The sequence below is a fragment of the Pinus tabuliformis genome, chromosome 7, assembly GCF_031772625.1.
Source record: "Pinus tabuliformis cultivar Carrire ecotype Pingquan chromosome 7, CPIR1, whole genome shotgun sequence".
In the NCBI taxonomy this organism is placed as follows: Eukaryota; Viridiplantae; Streptophyta; class Pinopsida; order Pinales; family Pinaceae; genus Pinus; species Pinus tabuliformis.
In genome coordinates this window covers 140,821,895-140,847,130 of record NC_142293.1, presented here as the reverse complement: position 1 = coordinate 140,847,130, position 25,236 = coordinate 140,821,895, and the positions used below count along the sequence as shown (strand labels likewise).

The 25,236-nt window shown below is 35.1% G+C and overlaps 1 protein-coding gene across 1 annotated transcript; it reads left to right on the top strand.

Moving 5' to 3' along the window:
* Nucleotides 1–7,161: 7,161 nt before the first annotated feature.
* Nucleotides 7,162–24,608, top strand: LOC149246148 (uncharacterized). The gene is made up of 2 exons (XM_089440092.1): nt 7,162–8,158; nt 24,589–24,608. The coding sequence occupies exons 1-2, from the start codon at nt 7,162–7,164 to the stop codon at nt 24,606–24,608; spliced, it is 1,017 nt and encodes a 338-aa protein (XP_089296218.1).
* Nucleotides 24,609–25,236: the final 628 nt, after the last annotated feature.

The window sequence follows — 25,236 nt, the reverse complement described above, 5'->3', positions numbered from 1 at the left end:
AATTCCCAAGGATTGATGACTGATTGCATGCAACACCTATACACTCAATACTAATCTACAACTAATGTTACATTGCCTTGTCATCTCCACTTCAGTTGAGGAATTCAAATTCCTTGCATGCACTATCTATTTTGGGTTGATTGAACAGTTAACAAACAACTATCTAAGTAAAAATGTTGTCCTACTGGACAACCGACCTTCAAATGACTCTATCAATGGTTAGAGATGAGTTAATGTAATACAATGTAACGACCAAAAGTCATATATGCAACATGAATATTTAAAATACTTCGTAAACAAAGACATCCATCGTAGGAGAGTAATTGTATATTGTATAAAAGAATTGATGTAGGATGAGTACAAGAAAGTATATATAACCAGGTAAGTAACCTTTCATGAACAGGCATGTCTCTGAGACATGTCTTTTCATTATTAACTAACTAACCATTAGTTAATTTAATTATTATTTATTATTATATTTATATTATTATGGTTATTATTTATTATCTATTTTTACATCATTTATGTTCGTAACATTGTCTTCCCCTTCAAAAATCTTTGTCCTCAAAGCTTCTTAATTAAATGGCTTGATCTCTTTTCTGCTACGAATGTCTTCTGTTTGATCTCTTTTTCTACCATGAATGCCTTCTTGTCTCAGAACAGTCATCTCTGATGATATAAGTTGATATGATCCTTGGAGTGATATATAAAATTTTCGTACTGAGAATGGATCAAACCATCCTAGATTAACCTTCTGTGGAATCTTCTAATCACTGGAACTTTGTAACGAATTGTTATCAGTAGACTGAATTGAGCTCACTTCAGTATTCTTTAGAACATTAGTTTGTTGTTTATGTTCTATAGATTGATTAAGGTGTCTACTCTTGTGATTCAGATGTAGATAAGAAGCTTTTATTGTTTGAACTTCCTTTAAAGTTTTTATGGCAGTTTCTTGATTTCCTTCAGGAATTGTTGTTGTTGAATTGATTACCGAATCCTCATTTGGAGTGTTTGTCATTTGAATGGAAACCTTTGAGTACATCTTTACTTCATTAGGATTTGGATTTTCCTAAACTGTGAGATTAGTGGTATTGACGGTTGTTTCTTCTTCCCTAACTTGGACTACTATATCTAGCGATTTTGATGCTTATTTTGCAACAATTTCTTTGAACCTATTCATCAATGATTTCTTATCATCCTTAAGTTATTTAATCTATTTGAGCATATTTTGGTTATGATTTTTGAGACGTAAGCATTCCTCATTTTCTAAGTCAACTTTATTTTGGCCTTCAAGCTTTTTGTCTTTTAAACATTTGATTTGTTCTAATAATGTTTTGTTAAGGTCTTTTAAGAATAAATTCTCCTCTTCTTTCTTTGATAGAATTTCGTTGAATTTTTTGTCAAAAAATTATTTTTCTTGTTCTAACTTGTGCTTATTAGCTTTACATTTTCTCACTTGCATAAGTAGTTTTTGATCATGCTCCTTCAAATACATTTTTTCTTTATTTTTGTTGGATATGAATTCAAGGTCTTTTTGCTTCCTTGATACTATTTCTAGAATCTCTTGAAACATTAGTTTCGAAATATCCTTAAGATCTTTTGATGAAGGCATTATCAATTCTGATTTCATTTTCATGTCTTCAAACGTCACCATCTTCCTCTTGTAAGGGAACATCAAGATTTTTTTTTCTATGTTTAAAATGAACGTACCTAATTCTTTGAACCAAGGTCGACCGAGAATTATGTCAACCTCTTTGTCAAGCTTAGTTACGACACTAAATTGAGATATGTATTCATAATGATCAATAGTCACTTGTAAATCATTAATTTCATATTCCTTCTTGCCAAAAATATTTGTTGTTTCCCCTATGTTTGACTTTGGAATTAATAGTTGATTTGTTAGATTAACATTGATGTAATTTTCCTCGTAACTTGGACTAATAGTGATATTAAATTTTTTCCCTTAGATAGTCGCTCTTAATGTAATTAACTTGTGATGTGTGATTAAAACACTCTTATAGGAAAATCGTCCTTCCTTCATCATTTTAGAATTAGGCTCCATTCACTTTTTTCTTCAAAAATGGACTTCTTCTTTAAAATAAGTTCTTGTTTATTTGATAAATTTGAACACCTTTATAAATTCCCTTAACTTGTATTTTCCTCAGTTATGTATTTTTCCCCACTTTAGAATAAGTTAATATAGTTAGATAACAAATTAAGGCTAGATCCTGAAAATCCGGGGCGGCGAGGAAGGCGAAAATGGTTGAACCCTAGCTAGGGTTTGTTACAGATCTTCTTCCCATGGCGGATTACTGGCATAGCATCCGGGTTTTGGGTGTAATGTCGGCTGTTTGAGGCATTATTATCGTAACTCGCGACGGTTTTTTTGTCACTTTCTGCGGTCCCCCCGGTGAACGCTCTGCCGCACTGTCTTTCCCTTACACCTCGCAGACGGACCCCCGTTCGAATCCCTCTACGCCTACTACCGACCATTCAATATGGGTGACGAGGAGTTGGTTGATTACGAGGCAGACCCCATGCCGCATCAGGATATATGGGCACATACAAGGTGGCCCCAAATGATTCCAAGAAGCGTTGCGCTGGGTATTGCGACAGGTGCACAGTCTCAGCTTCCACAGTTGGCTTCATCAGGTAAAAACAAAGAGCCGGTTCCTTCGCCCGCGGACACCTCGCCCCTTGACTTCCCTCCTCTCTCCCCAGCGACGGCACAGCTCTTAGGAACTTGCCTTCTTAGCTCTCCATTTTCCGACGCCCCGCTTCCGTTTCACGCCCGCCCTGGTTTACCTCCGCCTCCATCGAGCTCCCATTCTCCTTCTGTATCCTTTATGCCGCAAGCTCATCTGCCATACATCCACCCCTCTGCATCCTACTTCCCCGGCACCAGCTCTACGACACCTTGCACTCTGATACATTCAGGTTGTTTCACTACCCCGCCTCTTCCGGTGCGCTCAGCTGCTTCCGCTCAGCATAGTACCTCTGACCCATGTCGCAATTTGCTAAAGAGCATCCCTTTTGGAAAACGCTCTGAGAAGGTGACCAAAGACCGCTGCCTCCGGTCCATTGATCCTGACTACAACATCAATTTGGGGCCTGAAGCTCCGCTCCCGGACGTTATGGACGCCGCTAAGAAAGTTCTGGTGGGACGGGTCAGGGGACGAACTTACACAGCGGATCGACTAAAGCTTTGGGTGGATGAGATATGGGGGTCTTTCTTCAAAGAACTCCCCGAGGTTATGGTACTTACAAGAGGCTGGTTTTCCTTGCATTTTCAGCGTCCCGAATACACACAGTGGGTCCTTACCCAATATTGGCACATCGAGCTCGCCCCGGTCTTGCTCAAGAGGTGGGATCCCCTTTTCGACCCAGAACGAGAACAACTGGGGGAAGGACCCATTTGGGTTCGCCTTCCTGGGCTACCATGGCAATTCTGGAATCAGTATACCTTCAAAAAATTGGGGACACTCTTGGCACTTACCTGGAACACGATAGGTCATACGAGAAGTCAGGTACTAGGACCATGGCGCGAATTCTAGTTCATATGGATATCAGGCCCGGACTGGTGGAAAAGATCACCCTGCACCATAATCATGTTTCGCGCAAGTAGCCTCTGGATTATGAGGGCGTTCCATACCGCTGCAGGAGGTGCCACAAAGTTGGGCACCTCTACAAAGATTGCCCTCTGAATTCAAGGGCGGTTTCTGAGGAGGCCAAGGGACCCCGCCAACAGGCCACAGTGAATCAAAATGTTGGTGATAACATTCCTACGGATGGCGCTCAGAATCTACAGGAGAACCTTTCCATGAAGAAGGGTGTCAGCGCTACAAATATTGCTCGCAGTAAGGACTCGGCTGCACCTGGACCGCCGCGAACCCGATCGAAGACCGCTGTGAAGGCATCAAAACCGTCCAAGACTGCACCGGCTCGAACGGGTAATGACTCCATTTCCCCTCTCGCTCAATCTTACTCTATTGATTTGCAATCTATTGTTCATACTTCTATACATGCTCCTCAATCTGAATTTGTGCCTATCCCTTCCATACTCTGCACCATCGCCCCTCCTCCGCCCACCATATCTACCACCCCTCCCTCGCACAATCTGAATCTGGGAGATCCTGACATCCCATCTTCGCTGGATGTTTCTGGTTCTCATCCTTACCATCTGAGACCTCGAGCTCGGCCCCGTATTTTAGGGCTGGGCTCTTCCCCCGGGCGCCATCGTAAACAGAAGCGTGGCAGACCCTCCCATATCTCCTCGGCTAAGTTAAATGCGGTCGTTGATGTTGCCATGGGGAGACAAGCTACTATTGAACGGGCACTTAGAGCTATCGAGCCCATGTCCTGTGGTGATCCATGATCTGGCTCTCCTTCAATTGCAGGGGATTAGCCAACCCCAAAAAGCGTCTGGCTCTTAAAAGACTCCTCCATGTTTCTAGATGTGATATAATTTTTCTTCAAGAAACCTTATGCTCTGCTGAAGTGGCGGTGAGATGTCTTCATGCTTTGCTTCCGGGATGGATTCTGCATGGTCTGGATGCCTGTGGTCGTTCAGGTGGTTTACTCATTGGTATTAACCCAAGGAAATGTAGGCCTCTCTCTGCTTGGGGGGGCAAAGGGTTCCTCGGAATGGAAATTATTGTTGGTGACCTGGGTATGCCTATCAGAATTATCAATATATACGGACCTAACCAGAACCGTCTCCCCTTCTGGCAAGATTTTCTCTCTGGTGACCATATCACCCAGAGTACTGTGATTGGGGGGGACTTCAATTTTTCATTGGGAGCTGGTGAATCCTGGGGACATAATGCACAGTGGGATCCCATTATGGATCAAATGAAACTGCTCCTAGACTCACATCACCTTGTGGATATCCCGATGAACAAGAAACTACCTACTTGGCACAATCAGCGCACTGGGGAGGCTGCTTTGGGGAGGCGACTGGACAGGTTTATGATGCATCAGGAACTAATTCAGATATGCCCATTGTACAGACAGTGGGTTGGCACAGGGGGACTATCCGATCATCAACCGATTTTTCTTCAAATGGGTGATAACAACCCTAAGCCGCGGGCCCCTTTCAAATTTTTTGCTGGTTATCTCCAGGATCCGGATTATATCAAGATGGTTACGGATTTTTGGGCATCACAGGTCCCTATGCGGGAGCAGAGGAAAGCATTGGATTTCTGTGAGCGGCTCAAAAAACTTAAAGGATTAACAGAGATTTGGGCGACAAACAAACGGAACAGAGATGAACAGATTCTGAAGGAGACTGAAGCACAAATAGCTTCAATGACTGATGACAAAGGGTCGGGCTATATTAATGACGACTCCAAAGCTCTACTCAACCAACTGATTGGGCAACAAGCAAAAATTTTACAAGAAAAGGAGGAGCAGTGGAGGCTTAAAAGTAGAGCCATTTGGCTCAAAGCGGGGGACTGTAATACTAAATTCTTTCATAACTTAGCCAATGGCAGGAAGGCATCGAACACTATATGGAGACTACCAAGGGAGCCAGACGGATGGGCTACTACACACCAGCAACTGGCTAGTCTTGGGGTATCCCATTTCAAGGGTCTCTTCACAGCTCCACCTGATGTTAACCTTCCTGATATCATTAGAGTTGCAGAAAAGTTCCCCCGGTTTGTTGCTCAGGATGATATTGAAGACCTTACAAACCCAGTCACTACTCAGGAGCTTGAAAGTACACTTAAATGGTTCAAGAAAGACAAGAGCCCGGGACCAGATGGATGGCCTGTGGAATTCTATCTGGCTTTTTATGATCTGCTGGGAGAGGATCTGCTTGCTGTTGTGGAGGAAAGCCGAATCTCGGGACACATCCATCCTCCTATGAATCAGTCCTATATTGCCCTGATCCCCAAATCTGATGAACCCTCATCTTTTAATGATTTTCGTCCTATCTCCCTTTGTAATTGTCTATACAAAATCATTGCCAAGATCATAGCCAATCGTATTAAGCCTATTCTTTCCTCCCATATTTCAGCTGAACAATTTGCATTCCTCCGTAATCGCCATATCCAAGAAGCTATTGGCACTGCCCAGGAGACTCTTCATTCTATCAAGTTGAAGAACCTGAAAGGGGTATCCTTAAAAATAGACCTTGCTAAGGCATTTGACAAAGTGAACTGGCTATATCTCAAAATGATCCTTATCCACCTGGGGTTTCCTCATCAATTAATAAATTGGATTATGAGATGTGTTTCTTCTGTCTCCTTTGCCATCCTCATCAATGGTGCAGCTTCGGATTGTATTAACATCAACAGGGGTATCAGACAAGGCTGCCCTCTCTCCCCACTACTCTTTCTCATTGTCATGGAAGGTCTAAGCAGACTTATTGCGGATGCAAAAAGGAATGGGGAGCTGAGTGGTCTCAAAATTTCTGATCAAATTTCCATTACCCACCTCTTGTTTGTTGATGACATACTCATCTTCCTCAATGGTAGTGTCAGAGATAGCACTACTTTACATAATATCCTTCTCCTCTTCAGTAAAGCTACGGGTATGGAAATCAACAGGAACAAATCCACCAGATCATTGACGAGATGTTCGCAGCAAGAAACTCTGTTGGCGGTTCAGTTCTTTCCATTTCTGGAAATTAATCTTCTGGAAGGTATTAAGTATCTTGGATTCAGATTAAGGCCGGATGGATACAAATCGGAACACTGGCTGTGGCTCATTAACAAAATTGAGAATAGGATCAACTGTTGGCACCACCGCTTACTATAAAAAGCTGGTAGATTACAGCTGATCAAATCTGTGCTTGAGGCCACACCAGTTTATTGGATGTCCCTCACATGGATTCCGAAGGGCATTTTACAAAGAATACAACAAATCTGCAACAGTTTCCTGTGGAATGGCAACAAAAAGGGAAGGATTTTTGCATGGACAAGATGGTCCCTTGTCTCCCTGCCTAAAAAATGGGGTGGGTGGGGATTAAAATCCATCTCAAATTTCGCACAAGCCTTAACAGCTAAGCAGGGTTGGTCTCTACTCAAGATGGATAGTCTATGGGCCGAAGTTATACATAAAAAATACATTTGGCCTTCCAATATCACAGACTAGCTTCGCAGATCTACATGGAACCAACAGGGCGTTTCTGTGATCTGGAGAGCTACGCTTAGAGCTATGCCTCTCATCAAGGATAACCTATTATGGAAAATAGGTAATGGTATACAAGTTCGCATAGGGCTGGACCCTTGGCCTGGGTCAGGGAATGCCCATCTTTTGCCAGAAGACATGATTCGACACCTCAACAATAAGGGCATCAAACATCTAGCACAGGTTGGTGACCCACAACGATCAACCATTTTCACTCAGGCTTGGATATCGGATCAACAGTGGCAGCTGACTGAAGAATGGGAGGATCATTGGCATCGATACATACAGGCTCTTATTGAAACCCATATTAAGCTACATGAGCAGGAAGATGAACTCATTTGGGCACCAGCTAAAACAGGCATATATACACCAAAGCTGGGCTACTTAAAGCTCATAGAGGACAAGAAGCCTGATATACTTAAAAATTGGTGGTCGGACATCTGGCAGCTACAAGCTCAGCCAAGGACCAGACTCCTTATGTGGAACATTTTGGCGAATAAAATTCCAACAGGGGAAAACCTTAAAAGAAGAGCTTTTGCAGGACCCACCTGGTGTGTACTCTGCAACAAGGCGGAGGAAACTACATCTCATCTTTTCCTCACCTGCGAAGTCACCATCGGGATCTGGCAGCAGGTCAAACACTCCCTTAACATCACTACCGACTGGCACGCAGATGATATCCTCACAGCCTGGGCACATTGGTGGTCTGCTGTGTCTGAGGAAAAAGCAAGAAATCTTCCATTAGTTGTTTCCGTGTACATCTGGTTCAAACGCAACGACATCATCTTTTCAGCTGGCAGGCGCAACTGGAAAATTATTCCGCCTTCCATCTGTGCAGCCTACATAGAAACCCCTTTCGAAGACAAAACCAATACACACAGGCACATTATTCCTGAAAATATAGACAGGGATTTGCCCTGGGCCTATTTCGATGGTGCCGCTTCGGCTCAGGGATGTGGAGGGGGAATACTTTTTCACTTAACTGATACACATTTCTTCCATCTGAGACTGGGTCTTGGTCTGGGTACCAACAATCATGCAGAGATTATCACTTTGAGACACCTTCTTTACTTTGCACTATCTAAAAATTGCCGTCAAATTCAAATTTTTGGGGACTCTAAGATTGTGATTGATTGGGCAAACAATAAATCAGTCTGTCATACTTATTCATTGAAACATATCTTGGAAGAAATTGTTTTTTTCAAAACATTTTTTGACCGGATCATTGTTTCTCATATCTACAGGGAAAGAAATACAACTGCTGACCGGCTCTCGAAAGAAGCGGCGGATCGGCCTCTAGGCGATTGGATGATTGATGAATACAGTCCGGATGGGGTGCACAGATACTACCACCGCCCCTACATCGATGGCCTACATCAAGGGGACATCCTCCCCTTATGAATTTTTGATACACTTGTCTCTTATTGTATAAATCGGCATGGCTTTGATAGACGCTATTTTGTTTAGTACTTGAACAGAGGTTCACCTCTATATTATGCATAATTTTGAACTTATATGTAATACTGTTTATTTTTTGTAATGGATACAACCCCATCGTATCCATAGAGACACCAACAGGACAGATATTGTAACTTTCAGATCAGTGGTTTACCACTCTATGGCATATGCCTTGGCATCTACAGCATGTAATATCTATTATACCTCTTAATAGAAATTACGAACTCTATTTTCCTCGGAAAAAGTTAATATAGCTCCACTATTTAAATAAATTGCACCTTATATTTATTATAATTATTTTAAAAATTATTCTTCATTTGTTATAACATGTTATCCTTATGTCTCCTTATAGTTCTAGATTTAACCCTTTATATACTTAAATATATGGATCTTTTAAGTAACCTTCTATAATAATACTCACTTTGTACTTGTATATATTTTCAATAATTTTATGACTTGATTTTTTCTTTAAAATATCCCTTTATAATATAAAATTTCTCTTTACATATATTTTATTTATAATCTTTTCTTTTTCTTTTTGAAAAGTTACAACCCTAGTGAAATGTGGCTATTCAACTCTTGGGGTATAATATAAAATATATTTCCACTTATGTGCCTTTGACTCGGTTAATTTTCTCTACGTAAAAAGTAAAATTTTCATTCACATAAAGAGTTTTTGTATTCCTTTCGTTTTTCTTTTACCTTGAAAATATCGTGGGCAATTACCATGGGTTGCTAAAACCACGAGCTTGTAAACCATTTAATGAAGAATCAAGATAATATTATCCACTCTTCCTTCTCTTACGTATAGTTTTAAAGATATTTGGAAAGATTCCCTCTTAACTTTATCATGCACTTTTTATCAATAATTTATAACCTTTTTATATAAATGAATGTTCTCCAAAATTTACATTAGACTATATTTTTATTTTTATTTTTTAATCTTTATATGTACTTTTTTCATTTTCTTTTTTCTTTGACTATCTTATTTTTTCTTCCTTTTTTTTATTTAATGACCAAAGTCCTGAATAAAGAAATAGATAAACTCCAAATTTGTGTAGCAAAACACTTTAATTGTGACCACAACAAGGTTGACGAAGGATTAATGGCTAAATACCGAATCAGACTAGTTCTCTTCAGTGGTTGAGCGTCCAGAGGATCAAATAATTTTGATACCAATGTAACAACCAAAAGTCGTATATGCAGCGGAAATATTTGAAATACTTTGTAGACAAATACATCCATCGTAGGATAGTAATTTTGAATTGTATATTGTATAAAAGAATTGATGCAGGATGAGTACAAATGAGAATGAGGGTCTTATGTATATAGCCAAGTAAGTACCCTTTCATGAATAGGCATGCCTCTAAGACAAGTCTTTTCATTATTAACTAAATAACCACTAGTTAATTTACTTATTACTTATTATTATATTTATATTATTATTGTTGTTATTTATTATCTATTTTTACGTAGTTTGTCTTCATAACATACAACTGAAAATCATTAAATTGGATTACTAAATGTTATCACCAAAAAATGATCACCTAGCCATTTCTAACTAGGTGGATCGAAATACATTATGTGGATTTAATTTTACCATAGTAAAATCGCTTTCATTATGGAAAATACTTTGGTAAACCACTTTTATTAAATTATTTTCTGATTTAAATATTAAAAAAACCCCATGAGAAAATTAGATAAATCATTATTTATTTAATTTTCTCTAGAAATTATTATTAAATCACTATTTAGTAACTATTTATTGTCCCATTTGAATAAATCCCTTAGGAATATTAAAATAAATTATTATTATTTGAATTTCCTTATTTCTGATATTAGAATAATTATTAATCACTATTTAATAACTATTTTGATCTAACATCTTTCTTATTTTTCGTGAAATAGTTAATAAATCATTTTATTTGTTAATTATTTCTAAATAAAGGAATTTAACCATTTTAAATTCCTTTCCCCTCTCCAATAAATATAATAAAGTATTCCAAATAGTTAGATCTTAATTTAGTCAATAATTTTTATTACTCTTCATTTTCGAGATTAACTCCATACTTTGCTATATAAAGGAGGGTTTTTCATTCATTCCTCACCATGATCATTATCATTATCAACATTATCGTAATTTTCTTGAGCTCCCATTTGAGTTCTCCATTTTTGTTTGGGTTTTTCACACATTGAGAGAGGGAATCTATTTCTGAAGCATCAAGGATATCAAATGACCCATCTCATGGATGGGGCCTTACAGAAAAATCTATAGATCTCCTTCATCGGGTGTTATCAATAAAGATTTATTTGTTTAAAATCGTCTTTCCATTGGGTTATTATTTTGGATATATCATCTTGTTGCTACTTGTTTTAGATCTTATTTTCTTTTACTGCATATTTTCCATTTGTGTTGCAGCTCTAGAATGACAACATCCATTAACTTGTTGTTAGGGTCACTTGTCACCTAGTGACTTAAGTGAGGGTTTTTGGTACATCTTCCGAGAATTTTCATGCTAACACTAAAATTTAGCAATCACACATGCGAACTGAACTCCAAGCCCTCTAACTCGAATTTATTGAGCTAACTGAGTGCCAAGATCCATGTCACACCGGTTTACTACCTCCAAGTTGTCTTTCTCATGTGGAAATTCGATTTTACTTAGTTTGACTAAGGCTAAAGTCAAATTGAGTCTTTCTTGCTACATTTTTTCAACATATTTCACATTCTTCCCCTCTTCCATAGCCACATCATATTTGTAGATGCTAACATTGCGATCAAATTTGCCATGTTAAAGATCAATGTTTTGATCTTCACCATTGTGATTATTGTGGTAAGCACACTCATCATTCAAACAAATGTTCCATAAACAAGACTCTTATGAGAACAAAGATTCACCTTGGATGGATCGCTTCTTGGCAATGGTCTTCAAAAACCAAGAAGATATACCAGTCATGCCACATAATTTGTTGTCAAGTTTTCACACAAATTATAGTAGATATATCATCATGTTCTCACCTTGTATTGGAAAGGGAGGAATTGTTGTTTAGTTACTAGCTTTGAAGAAATCTCAAGCAAGCCTAACCCACAACGAACCAAAGTCGGTTGCTAGAGCCTAGAGCTAGAGTCAACAATAGCCACATTTAAAGTTGTAGTCAGAGAAAGATCCATCCTCCATGAGCATGTTTTTGGTTGGTGGCCTTCCTTAAACCTCCACCGAAGAAGACTTCGGTTTCTGATACATTAGTTTTTGGTTATCTTTAAGCCATCATTAGGGATAACTTCCACTTCGTAGAAGACTTCTACTTTGCAGAAGACTTCAACTTCTAGCTATTTTTAGAAATATTATAGGAACAACTTCGATCTTTAGTTCTAGAGTTGTGGTTAGCTTAAACCACTATGGTTGAGCGATAAAAGGTGTCTTTTTAACTCCTAATTATCTTCACATTAATTGAAAAGCTAGGGACGACTTTTTATTTCAAGAGTGTACTCAGTCTGAGGCAGCTATTTACTCAAAAATAATGTTTTGTAGTATAGTGCTTAAAATGCAAAAGTAAATGAATGCTTGAAAAAGAAATCTAACTACAACAACATAAACTCAAATGCTCTGAAATCCAACTATTCACTCAGCAAACATCAAAGCTAGAAACAAAATCTAATTGGAATAGCAAAAAACTAAAATGTTCTGAACTAAATCATTCACTCAAACAACCATCAATCGAGGATACAGCAGCAATAACTCATTCCTCTAGAGATTGATGCAATTGAAATCAAACTGGAACATGACAATCAATATGAGAATGAGGAAGCAATAACCAATGTTCTCTATAGTTGATAGTCCTGCTTTAAAGCAATTAAAGGAAAATAGAAATTGAACTAAAGCTGCTATTGAAAGTAAACTAGTAAAACTCTTTAAAAGCAAACTCTTTGCAATTAATCAACAGAAATGAATAGCAAAGTAAATGGACAACAAACTGTAATTAAAGGAATTAAACAGCGAATCCTATTTAATAAATCTGAACAGCAAACTCTAATTAATGGAATCGAATAACCAATCCTAGTGAACAATAATTTGTAATGAATATCAATCAAACGGAACAACAAGTGGAATTAAACCATAATTTAAATAGAACAATGAAGTTCTATTAAGGCATTAACAAGATAAATTATACAGTGTTGAGATTCTTGTTAAATAATAAAAGAACAGCAACGTGATTCGTTAATATAACACACTAACATCAAAGCAGTTAAATAGCAAACCGATTAACTCGCAAACTGTAATAAAAGCAAATATGAACCATCTCACAACAATAATGAAAAGGTAGAGATACAAATAGTGGATCGATCCACCAGGGCCATGCCCTCAACCACCGGTGAAATGCTGCTGAGCTACTGTAGAACTAAGAAGTTAAACGGCATCACGTTCTTTTATTAATCATGCATAACATCGTTTACAAACATTCGATCTCTATTTAATCAATGAGAGTCGATGAGGAATTGTATAATTACAATAAGAAATCTCTCCATCTCTCATCCCTTTGAATTCATCTTTCCCCTTCTCTGATCTTTGTTCTAATTTAAATACACAGAGAGCAGAGAGCAGTTACAACTGTGATTATTACAATATGATCATTATTACAAAATTGGATTGTTTCTAACGAATTGATCAACAAAAAAATATATTTCCATCCATCTTTCAACAAGAGCAAGGCAAATTTGGCTTTGCAGCTGAGATTTGGAGGACGGCAGCAACAAGAAGTCTGAGATAATCATGCTCAAATATCCCGATGTTTCTCTCAATAAAAGCCAAGTTTGGGCAAACCATTCTATAATAAAGTTAATTTGGTCCGTTATGGACAAAACCCATGTTCCGGATTTTATAGATTCTTGTTCATTTTCCCAGAATCTCAACCGCAAAATTGTCACTTCTTATTCCAGTGAATTTCTAAGTTAGAATATTTGATGATGATTTGGAGATCAAATCTATAATATGACAAATATCTTGGAGGCTAAAATGGTGATTGATGTTACAAAATATATTAATAAACTATCATTAATAAAATTATTCATAATAATCATCAATTTATTAAAAATAAAGGAGAAGAAATAATATTCATCCATAAGAGCATAAATCATTATAAAATGGATTTATATAATAAATTATAATAAATGACATGATAAAGAAGAGTAAAAATGGATGAAATAAGTATTAAAAATTGGTCGTATTCATGGCCCGACATACCCCCACACTAAATATATTGCATGTCCTCATGCAACAAAAAACTGAATATATTGCATGTCTTCATGCAACCCAAAGACAAAACCAATGCGTTAACCAAAAAATAAAAAAATTGTTCATCCCAGCTCATGAAATGGATGGAACAAATGAATTATTCCTCAAATAATGAATATTCAATTTTAGCGATGTTGATGAAGGCGTAAAAATTTGTACATTGACGTTCAACTTATGTGTATATGAAGTTGCAGCAAAATATGATATAAGTAACAACAATTTCATTAACCATTTTCTCAAAAACTACAAACCATAGTTTGTTGAAATGTTGCAAGTAAATTTATAATATATGAATGCTTTTATGATCCAAAAATCAGATCGTTTTGATGCACGGATTATGAAATATAAGAAAAATGGTTGTAGGTGAGAGTGCATGATTTCCGAAATTTTATGAACAAATTTAACTTGAAATTAGTTGGGTTTGTATATTTTAATGATACGTCTGTGTTTTCCAGAAATCACAAGAATTGAGTTCATAGTTTTAAAAGTATTATGGAAAGCAATTTCTACACTGTATAAAATGAAATTGCATGCCTTAAATGAGGAAGAAAATAGAAAACATCCATCATGCGTAGCAATTCCTCCCCCTCTCTGAAGAATTAGCATGCCCTCATGCAATGCTAGAAAACAAGTTGAGGTGGTCTCTACCATCTGTGGAATTCTATGCTTGGTGTAAAACAACATGGAATAAGGGAGGTGTTGAGAATGAATAAGAATATCAATAGATGATAAAGAATATGAATGACATGGTCATAAGAAAGAAATGAATGAAAGCAACACTCCCCCAAACTGAAAGATGATATGCCGTTGAAAAATGGGAAGTAGTAAAGATATGGAATGAAGGATGATAAATAATGCTCAAAATGGATTTTCATTAAATTCTCCGAAATTCGTAATAAATCAGAAAATTATGCTATTTTACCTCAAGTTTTACCTCCAAAAAAGAAAAAGGTGGAATGACATATATGAACTAGCATTTGTTGAAGCTGATGTAGACAGAGTTGGTGCTGAAAGTGATGCAAAAGGTGGAATCCAGGCAAGCACATCATGTCAGAACAATTGTTTGTGTTCGCGAGTTGCTCGAGCCTCTTTTGTTAGTTACAATAGTGTGGTCATGTTGCAAATAGAGTTTCCTCCCCATACTTGTTGTTCTCCTGTAAACAAATCACTATTTTGCATACAATGTTCTTGAATCCATAGTATTAGTTTTGAATAGCAACAGATAAAATGCATGCAAAAATTTCAATCAGAAAAACGTTTGTATACATGCAATACTAATATTTTTTCAAATCAACAAGTTGTGGCAGAGTGTAGTAATCATATCGCATGCTATCCCATAATGCATACATTCCCCCCTCCAATTGAAAAAGGGATTCCATGACCATAAAGCGTATGAAAGGTGTTATGCTGACGACGAGGCAAGAGAATGAACAATACAGCAGTAAATGAAGCAGAGTACACATATCAATGATAGGATGGTGGGAGTTATGGTTATAATGAGAGCGAAGTGTGTAAAGATAGTTATGAATAAGAGATAAGACCTTTGAATTGATGATAAGTTATGCAAAAGAAAAAGGACATCAATATGCGAAAAAGATGCTTTGTTGACAGTATTCTAGCTGAAAATGATGTGATTGATCTGAAAACAATTTCGCATGCGTAAAGGTTTAGAATAGGGAAAAAAATTAAGGAAATAACTTCTATGATAAAAATAAAGAATAAGAAAAAGGTATTATAGTAATAATTGACGATAAGATATAACTTCAATACCATAAGCAGAGCCTCTGCTGCCAGCAGGCGTCCATAGCCTCAGCAGGGTTGCTTTTTAGCCCATATGAGCCAGGATCCTCAATTTAGAAATGGAAAGTTCCAGTGTTGTTCTACAGAAGAGATCAATGTGCTGACATGCTAACCAGATAACCACACTGCCATTCACTGGGATGTAGAAAAAGTAATCAGGTCGGCTCGTGATGAGACCTCATGTTCCAAGGATAATTTGGCTATCCAATGGATCATAACCCTAGTGTGGTAGCCATAATGGGAATGCCACTTTGTTACAGCCTTATGAACATGGTAGGCTGGCTCGTAATGAGACCCCCTATCCTCTATCTGCGAACAAATTTTTGTTGTTATTACACATTTTTATGACAAAAAGAGGGAGGCTTAGTACTCCTTAAGAGCTGAGATGGTGGAAGAATTTGAACATGTCAATAGAAAAATATACCCATAATCTCATTTATTATAGACAGAGAAGATTATAACCAGGAAGGGTGGAACCAGCATGGTATTAAGATGATCAATCAATATCATGTATAGTAGAAAACAATGCAGTAAAGTAGTATATAAATAATTATGTCTCTTTTGAAAATAATCTATCATCAAGGAGTTGTTCTGTTAAAGATCATAACATGAATGATATTAACTTGCTTCAAAAGAATCCATAATTCTTGTCCTCATAAAATAGTGTACTTCATGCCATGAAAGGGAATCAGTAAAATGTGGTTGAGATGAACTAGGAATAATCCCACAAGAGGAAGGAAGAGTTGCTCTCGAAAATACTCCCAAAGTGTTGTTCCTTCGAAGGAACAACAAAAACACTCAAAAAAGTGTTGTTCTTTGTAGGGAATAGTGAAGAAAATGCATACCAAAAAGCAAAAATACACACGAAAAGGTACAGGGAACATCAAAAAAATGCATGTGAAAAAGTGTTGTTCCCTAAGAAGAACAACAAAAAATGCGAAAATGATGTTCCTTTGAAAAGGAATAGTAAAAATGTGAAGTGATGTTCGTTTGGAAAGGAACAACAAAAATGTGAAAGTGCAGAAGTGTTGTTCCTTTCGGAGAGGAACAGTAAAAACGTGAAGGTGCAGAAGTGTTGTTCCTTTCGAAAAGGAACAACAAAAACGTGAACATGCAGAAGTATTGTTCCTTCGGAAAGGAACAGCAAAAACATGAAAGTGCAGAAGTGATGTTCCTTTCGGAACAAAATCATGAAAGTGCAGAAGTGTTGTTCCTTTCAGAAAGGAACACCAAAATCATGAAAGTGCAGAAGTGTTGTTCCTTTCGGAAAGGAACAGCAAAAACATGAAAGTACAGAAGTGTTGTTCCTTTCGGAAAGGAACAGTAAAATTGTGAAAGTGCAGAAGTGTTGTTCCTTTCGGAAAGGAACAGCAAAAACGTGAAAGTGCAGAAGTGTTGTTCCTTTCGGAAATGAACAGCAAAATCGTGAAAGTGCAGAAGTGTTGTTCCTTTCGGAAAGGAACAGCAAAATCGTGAAAGTGCAGAAGTGTTGTTCCTTTCAGAAAGGAACAGCAAAAATGCAGAAGTGTTGTTCATTTTCAAAGGAATAGCAAAAGTGCGAAAGTGTTGTTCCTTTGCAAAGGAACATTTGCAAAGGAACAGCAAAATGTGGAAGTACTCTTCCTTTGGAAAGGAACAGCAAAATGCACAATCATAAAATGCAAGTACGCAAAAAAACGAATTAGCTATTCACGGAATTGATACTGAAGATGAGTTACAATTTGAAGGCAGAAACACCTGAAACACAAAATATAAGAGAAATCATAAAAGAAACAACATTTTATTTAAAAACAATATGTAAATAAATAAATTAAGTTACAACAACTATAATGTAAAAAAAATGATCTCTTTGAAAAATGTTTTGGCAATAGTGACATGAATCTTCAAATGGAAACCAATTCTTCATTTCTTATTGTTATGAATTTTTTAGGTAATGAACTGGATGAAATTCTCTTGTTTCACTAAAAATTTCTCTCAAGAATCGCTCGTCCATAAATTAACCTTCTTTGTTTTGCTAAGACCTGCAAAAAAATGAGTATCTACCTGCAATAAAACATTAAATCATAGAGAAAGAGAGGTGCGCGGGCTCCCCTAATCCAAGAATTATGCAAAAAACTAACAAGTAGTTACTCTGTAGAACAAATCCATAGACAAAGTAAAATTAATTTATTACCTGAGGGAGAGCAGTGGCCAATCATGCTAACCAACAGTGTTTCAATCATAACTTCTTTGCTTTTCATCCGATTTGAGTGATTCTAAAGCCAAATGAGAACTAATTCAAAGGTTTATCTCCAATAGCAACAGGTTTTAAAAATTCAATGCTATGGTATGTCAAATTTGCTTAGAACAACCTACATAATAGAGTCATTTTCGATTTTCCATCTTAGACCAACAGTTGATATTTCAAGCATAAATTTTTCGCTTGATGGTGGATTGAACTTATTCAAATTGGAGATTAAATTAGATTCATTTATTGATCTCTAATAGAAACATGTTTTGAAGACAAGAAAAACTGATGGGTCAAACACGTTAATGAACAGCCGAGAAAACAGAGTTTCAAGAGTGCTGATTTATGATAGGCAGTCAGTATTTTGGTCATCAATTCCTCATATGATATCAAAATTGAGTGTTTCAAATTGTGTTGTAAACTAGATTCATATAAGAATCTCCCATAGAAAAATGTTTTAAAAATATAGTCATTTAGGCCTCCAAAAATTGACTGTCCAAGCTCTGTTCCTACGCTGCCTATTAGACACCCTGTCAATGTTTTAGTTCTAACTTTTTCGTTTCAAATCCAAATTGAGTGATTCAAATTGGGTTGAAAAGTAGACATCAATGGCTACTTAGGATATAAATAGGTTTTAAAAATATTCACGTTTTTCCCCCCTAAACATGATTGTCCCGACTGTGTTTTCAGAAATTGCATCAGGCCCGCAAGCCAAAAAAATGATATTCAAGAAATTTTTCCATATTGATGATAAAAATGAATATAAGTGTTTGTAGAATTTTTATTTGCAATATAATTCATCTACACACACATAAATTAGAATATTTATCATCAATGTTGATTTCACAGCGTGTTGCAACAAAGAAACAACTATTTTTACAAAAATAAAAAAATGTGTTTGTTTTATTTATTAATTTATTTTATTTTCTCCACTATCCTACTCTTCTTTGAGAATCAACTATATTTATGTATAAGAGTATTTCCAGTAGAACCATTTTAAAAATAAGGCCTCTAGTATGTACATACCCAAATTTGAAAAATGCATGTTGATAAAAATTAGGATATGAGAAGCCAACTTCCCTTGAAAAGATGGTGCCAAAAATTGTTGAAGCATAGAGTGATACTGCAAACAAGTGATGGAGTGCAACCAATCTTCAATATATCCTTTACTTTCTTGATTTCCCATAGCCATCATACCATGAAGTTCTTGAGCTTTTAAAATGGTTTGTTGATAAAAACTAAAAGAACTCTCATTTTTTTCCATAGCTTCTACAATTTTTGAATTTGAAACATTCTGAATCTCATTGTAAGTTTTCTCTAATGGCACATGTGAGATAGAATGAGTGGGAAGGGTGGGTAAATTTTGAAGTTCAACACTGTAAGCATGTTGTATTGGTTTATTATGGTGAGGGTGTGGAATGAGTTGAGCAGGAAATTGTGTACAGAATGGAGCATTTTGATGATGTAGATGATTGGGTTGAGTGAATGGTTTTGATGGGCAAGCAAGATGTTGTGGAAGAGCTGGTGAAGAATATGGAGAATGTGTTTGTGCTACAAGATGAGGGAGAGTAGTCATGCAATCATAAGGTGAACCGTGCCAAACTTGTAGACAAAATTGGTGGTGGTTATATTGCGATTGGCATGGCTTCTCTAACATGTGAGTATTCCATAATGGATTATGCAAGTAAGAGAATGAAGAGAAAGTGTTTTGAACCATACCTGTTGGCCATGATTTCCATGGTTTTGACCTTGTTCCAGCTTCCTCATCTCTTTGATATGCTACTTCCATCCCAGATAAGGAAGAGTGAGTATCTATGAGATGCTCTTTTCGATCATGAGGGCAAAACACTTCATCAAATTCTTGATTTTTCTGAACCTGCAAAACATCCAATTGTGAATTTAGAGAGCTAATAAGATCAATTTTAAAATGTTCAAATAAATCATTGATTTTAGCTCTTATATCTCCCGTTCTTGTGACAAATTTGGAAAAGAAAGAACAAACGTCTCTAGAATTCTTACCAGCCTTGGAGATTCCTCTTGAGTACCTTATGCACAATTCACAAACATCATCATATGATAATTGAAAAACATCACCTTTGCCTATCAGATTTAAGAGTTCTAAAAATTCATCTTTGATTCCTTTAAGAAGGAGTGTCTTTAAGATCTCTTTTTCCAAATGCTTATGTTTTGATTTTTGAAGGTTATAATGAAATCGATCTACATAGTCCTCCAAGATTTCATCTTCCCCTTGTATCATATCGAAAATATCTTCATTGGATTTGCAATAGTCTTGGTACTTCTTCAAGAATATGTTCTTTATGTCCTCCCATGTTTGGATGCAGTTCCCACCTAGGCTCATGAACCATCGAAGAGCTGCTCTTTTTAGAGTAAGAGGAAACACTTTCAACCTTTGATCATTAGTGCAATAATCATATCCTCTACAAAGTATTTCAAACTCAAATAAAAATGTATTTGGGTCTTCATTTGTCAAGCCATGAAAATTTGGTAGAGAAGATGGGGGAATTATGTACATTTGTGTCACTCCTCCTAGATCTTTGATAGGGAATTCAAAAGTAGAAATTTGAGCCATTTCTTACCATAATAGAATATGTTCTTCATGTGTTTCTTCGAGGCTCCTTCTTCAAATGTTCTTGTCAATCGATTAGTGAAATGGGTGGTGCTTACATCACCACTTAAATGAAATCATGAGATTTTTTTTCAAATTTTCCAATTTTTTTTCTTATTCATTCACACAGAAATTCAAACATTTATTTCTACCCTAAGTTCTTTAACAATTCTATTGGAAAGCGGGCGGGAGAGCAGGGCTTTTACATGCTCCTGTACGCAGGTCCTTACCTTCCTTTTTTAATACCCAATTCTTTCCTAACATGCACTCATCAAATGCACACTACTCCTTAGAAATGGCTACACTTTCCCCGGCAACGACGCCAAAATGTTGAGCGATAAAAGGTGTCTTTTTAACTCCTAATTATCTTCACATTAATTGTCAACCCAGGGACGACTTTTTATTTCAAGAGTGTACTCAGTCTGAGGCGGCTATTTACTCAAGAGTAATGTTTTGCAGTATAGTGCTTAAAATGCAAAAGTAAATGAATGCTTGAAAAAGAAATCTAACTACAACAACATAAACTCAAATGCTCTGAAATCCAACTATTCACTCAACAAACATCAAAGCTAGAAACAAAATCTAATTGGAATAGCAAGAAACTGAAATGTTCTTAACTAAATCATTCACTCAAACAACCATCAATCGAGGATACAGCAGCAATAACTCATTCCTCTAGAGATTGATGCAATTGAAATCAAACTGGAACAAGACAATCAATCTGGGAACGAGGAAGAAATAACCAATGTTCTCTATAGTTGACAGTCCTGATTTAAAGCAATTAAAAGAAAATAGAAATTGAACTAAAGCTGCTATTGAAGTAAACTAGGAAAGCTCTTTAAAAGCAAACTCTTTGCAATTAATCAACAGAAATGAACAATAAAGTAAATGGACAACAAACTATAATTAAAGGAATTAAACAACGAATCCTATTTAATAAATCTGAACGGCAAACTCTAATTAATGGAATCAAATACCCAATCCTATTGAACAACAATCTGTAATGAATATCAATCAAACGGAACAACAAGTGGAATGAAACCATAATTGAAATAGAACAATGAAGCTATATTAAGGCATTAACAAGATAAATTATACAGTGTTGAGATTCTTGTTAAATAATAAAAGAACAGCAACGCGATTCGTTAATATAACACACTGATATCAAAGCAGTGAAACAGAAAACCGATTAACTTGCAAACTGTAATAAAAGAAAATATGAACTATCTCACAACAATAATGAAAAGGTAGAGATACAAACAGCGGATCGATCCACTAGGTTCGGGCCCTCAACCACCGTTGAAATGCTGTTGAGCTACTGCAGAACTAAGAAGTTAAACGGCAACACGTTCTTGTATTAATCATGCATAATAGTGTTTACAAACAATCAATCTTTGTTTAATCAATGAGAGTTGATGAGGAATTGTATAATTACAACAAGAAATCTCTCCATCTCTCATCCATCTGAATTCATCCTTGCCCTTCTCTGATCTTTGTTCTGATTTAAATACACAGAGCAGATAGCAGTTACAACTGTGATGATTACAATATGATCATTATTACAAAATTGGATTGTTTCTAACCAATTGATCAACAACAAAATATATTTCCATCCATCTTTCAACAAGAGCAAGGCGAATTTGGCTTTGCAGTTGAGATTTGGAGGATGGCCGCAACAAGAAGTCTGAGAAAATCGTACTCAAAGAACCCTGTGTTTCTCTCAATACAAGCTGAATTTAGGCAAACCGTTCTCTAATTAAGCTAATTTGGTCCGTTCTGGACAAAACCCATGTTCCAGATTTTCCAGATTCTTTTTCATTTGTTCAAAATCTCAACCGCAAAACTGTCACTTCTTATTCCAGCGAATTTCTGAGTTGGAATATTTGATGATGATTTGGAGATCAAATCTATAATCTGACAAATATCTTGGAAGCTAAAATGGTGAGTGATATTACAAAATATATTAATAAACTATCATTAATAAAATTATGCATAATAATTATCAATTTATTAAAAATAAAGGAAAAGAAATAATATTCATCCATAAGAGCATAAATCATTATAAAATGGATGTATATAATAAATTATAATAAATGACATGATAAAGAAGAGTAAAAATGGATGAAATAAGTATTAAAAAATGGTCGTATTCACAGCACGACAACTACTAATAGAAACCTTAAGTTCATCTACCTCATTTGATTTGGGGTCTTCCTTAAACCACCATTTCAAAGAGCACATCCATCCATAGGTTGTCATGCACTTTTGTGTTTCAACCCTCTTCTTGGACTCATATACACCCTTTCATATTAAGAGGAGAAATGTTGGACATCTACTCCAATAGGGTTGGCGTGGTTGAATTCCAACAATTACTGGAAGTCCAAGAGACCTCTTAGAATATGAAACCAGCGGTCAAACACATGTATTAATATGTACATTCTTGTGAATAATATGAATCACATGAGTTATCATATCTTGCCTATCAATTTGGTGTGTGTTTAACAAGTGCATTGACATTGGTATTAACGAGCATGAATCCATCTTAATTCTATATCTACCAAGAGTTTAGTGAGATCAAATCTCTTAAAATGCAAACTTGTTTTGAGTATATATATATATATATATATTCCAGAAAAATTGCATCTTAAGATATTTGATAGTGAATTCTTTTTCATATATATATATATATGAAAAGAATTCACTATAATTATTAAATTTTATATGTTTTATTGATTAAATTTAAATATGAAAATTTAATGGTTACAAATATGAATAATTATTATTTATATCCATTTTAATGTGACATACATATTATTTTAATTGTATTAATAAAAATAAAGTTAGTAGTTTTTTTCTTTCTTTTTAAATTGAGTAAATATTGTGTTTTATTATTATTATTTATTCATTTAAAACAATTATTACAACATTTATGTCTAATTGGGGTTATCTGTAGTGGTTGGGAGGAAGGAATGGAATCATCCTCACCAACACAAGTGACATGATGGATGTTGACATTATTGACCCTAAACATGTATTCCACAAATAAAACATTGCACCTGTGAAAACAAATAAACAAATAAATAAAATATTACAACATCTTCACCATATTGAATTGTAAAGTGCCAATACCTTAATTTTTTTTTATTACAACATCTCCACCAAATTAAATTATAAATTCTCTATAAAATATAAACATTAAAAATATTACAATATATCACTTATTAAATTATAAATTATTCCTCAACACAAAATAATCATTTATATCCCTTTCTTCAAATACCAACAATATACACTAACTATTATTTTTTATAAACTAGATAGAAATTAAATATTATACATATACTTAATAATAATAGTCATTCATATATATAATATTTAATTACTTACAATAATTTGATTGCGAAGCTAGATTACGGACTATATGGTTGTACATGACAAATGACATCAATTAAAATTAAATGCAATGTATGATGATTTTAGCATTGGATAATGGAACAAATATGGAATCCAATTTCATTTCTTTCTTCATCATTAAAATACTCAGGTTGAAAGTGTTAATAAAGGCAACCCAATGAGAAAGTAATATAAGATTAGATCATAAATTAGGCTTTTCACTTAAGTTTCTTGGGCAAGTTATTAAAATGCTTCTTTTAAAGTTTGGTTTGTTTTTTACTAATAAAAATATATAAAATTATATTATATAGATTGTAATTATTATATTAATTATTACAAAGGTTGCAAACTTATTATTATATAATGATATAATTACAAGTTGAGATTGTAATATTTTATAATAATATGATGAAAGTGTTTCTTTTTAAATGAGTTTCAATGTAATATATAAATATGACATATACCTTCAAATTTTAATATTTTAGAATAGCATAGGGTGAAATTGCTTCTTTTAAGAAATGGGTTTGACTTTGTTATGTTTATTTGTGTTATTATGATTTTATAAATTTAATTTAATTTTAATATATATTTAAATATACTTATTTTTTGGATGTATGGTTGGATTTGATTAATTATAATATTGATTTTTGATATAGTTATAAGTGATTTTGATTAATCCATATGAAAAAAATAGAAATTATATTTAATAATTTTAAATATTTTAAAAAATTATTAAATAAATTTTAAAAATATAATATCTATATATATTAAAAGTTAATTTTTAAATTATTTAATAAATATAAAACAAAGTGCAGACATTATTATTTTGAGTGTGAACCCATTACACAATATAATATAAAATAATTTATAATATATATTAGCTTACATATCCTAAACGAAAATACTTTATATTATACATTAGGTTGCACATCCTAAAACTAATTTAATATGTGAGGAGGTTGATATGTACTAACCATTGGTTGGGGTCAAGTGGGTTGTGGGGGATTGGACCCTCGCCTCCATGGGTCAAACTTGTCAACTAAGATGAAAGCTATTATCCAATATCTATACATGCGCACACTCTCTTTATATATAAAAAGATTTGTATGAAAGATTCAAAGTGTGTCCAGAATTCATTGAACATGTGAAATCTGCTACTTGAACCTGGACTAAATCAATACTAAAGTGAAAATTAGGACTTTATCAATACTAAAGTGAAAATTATTTTTTTGACTTTACAAAAATTCAAATAATATTAAAGTGGGGGCATTGGGAGTAGCCAATTATCATTGGCCTTTCTCTAT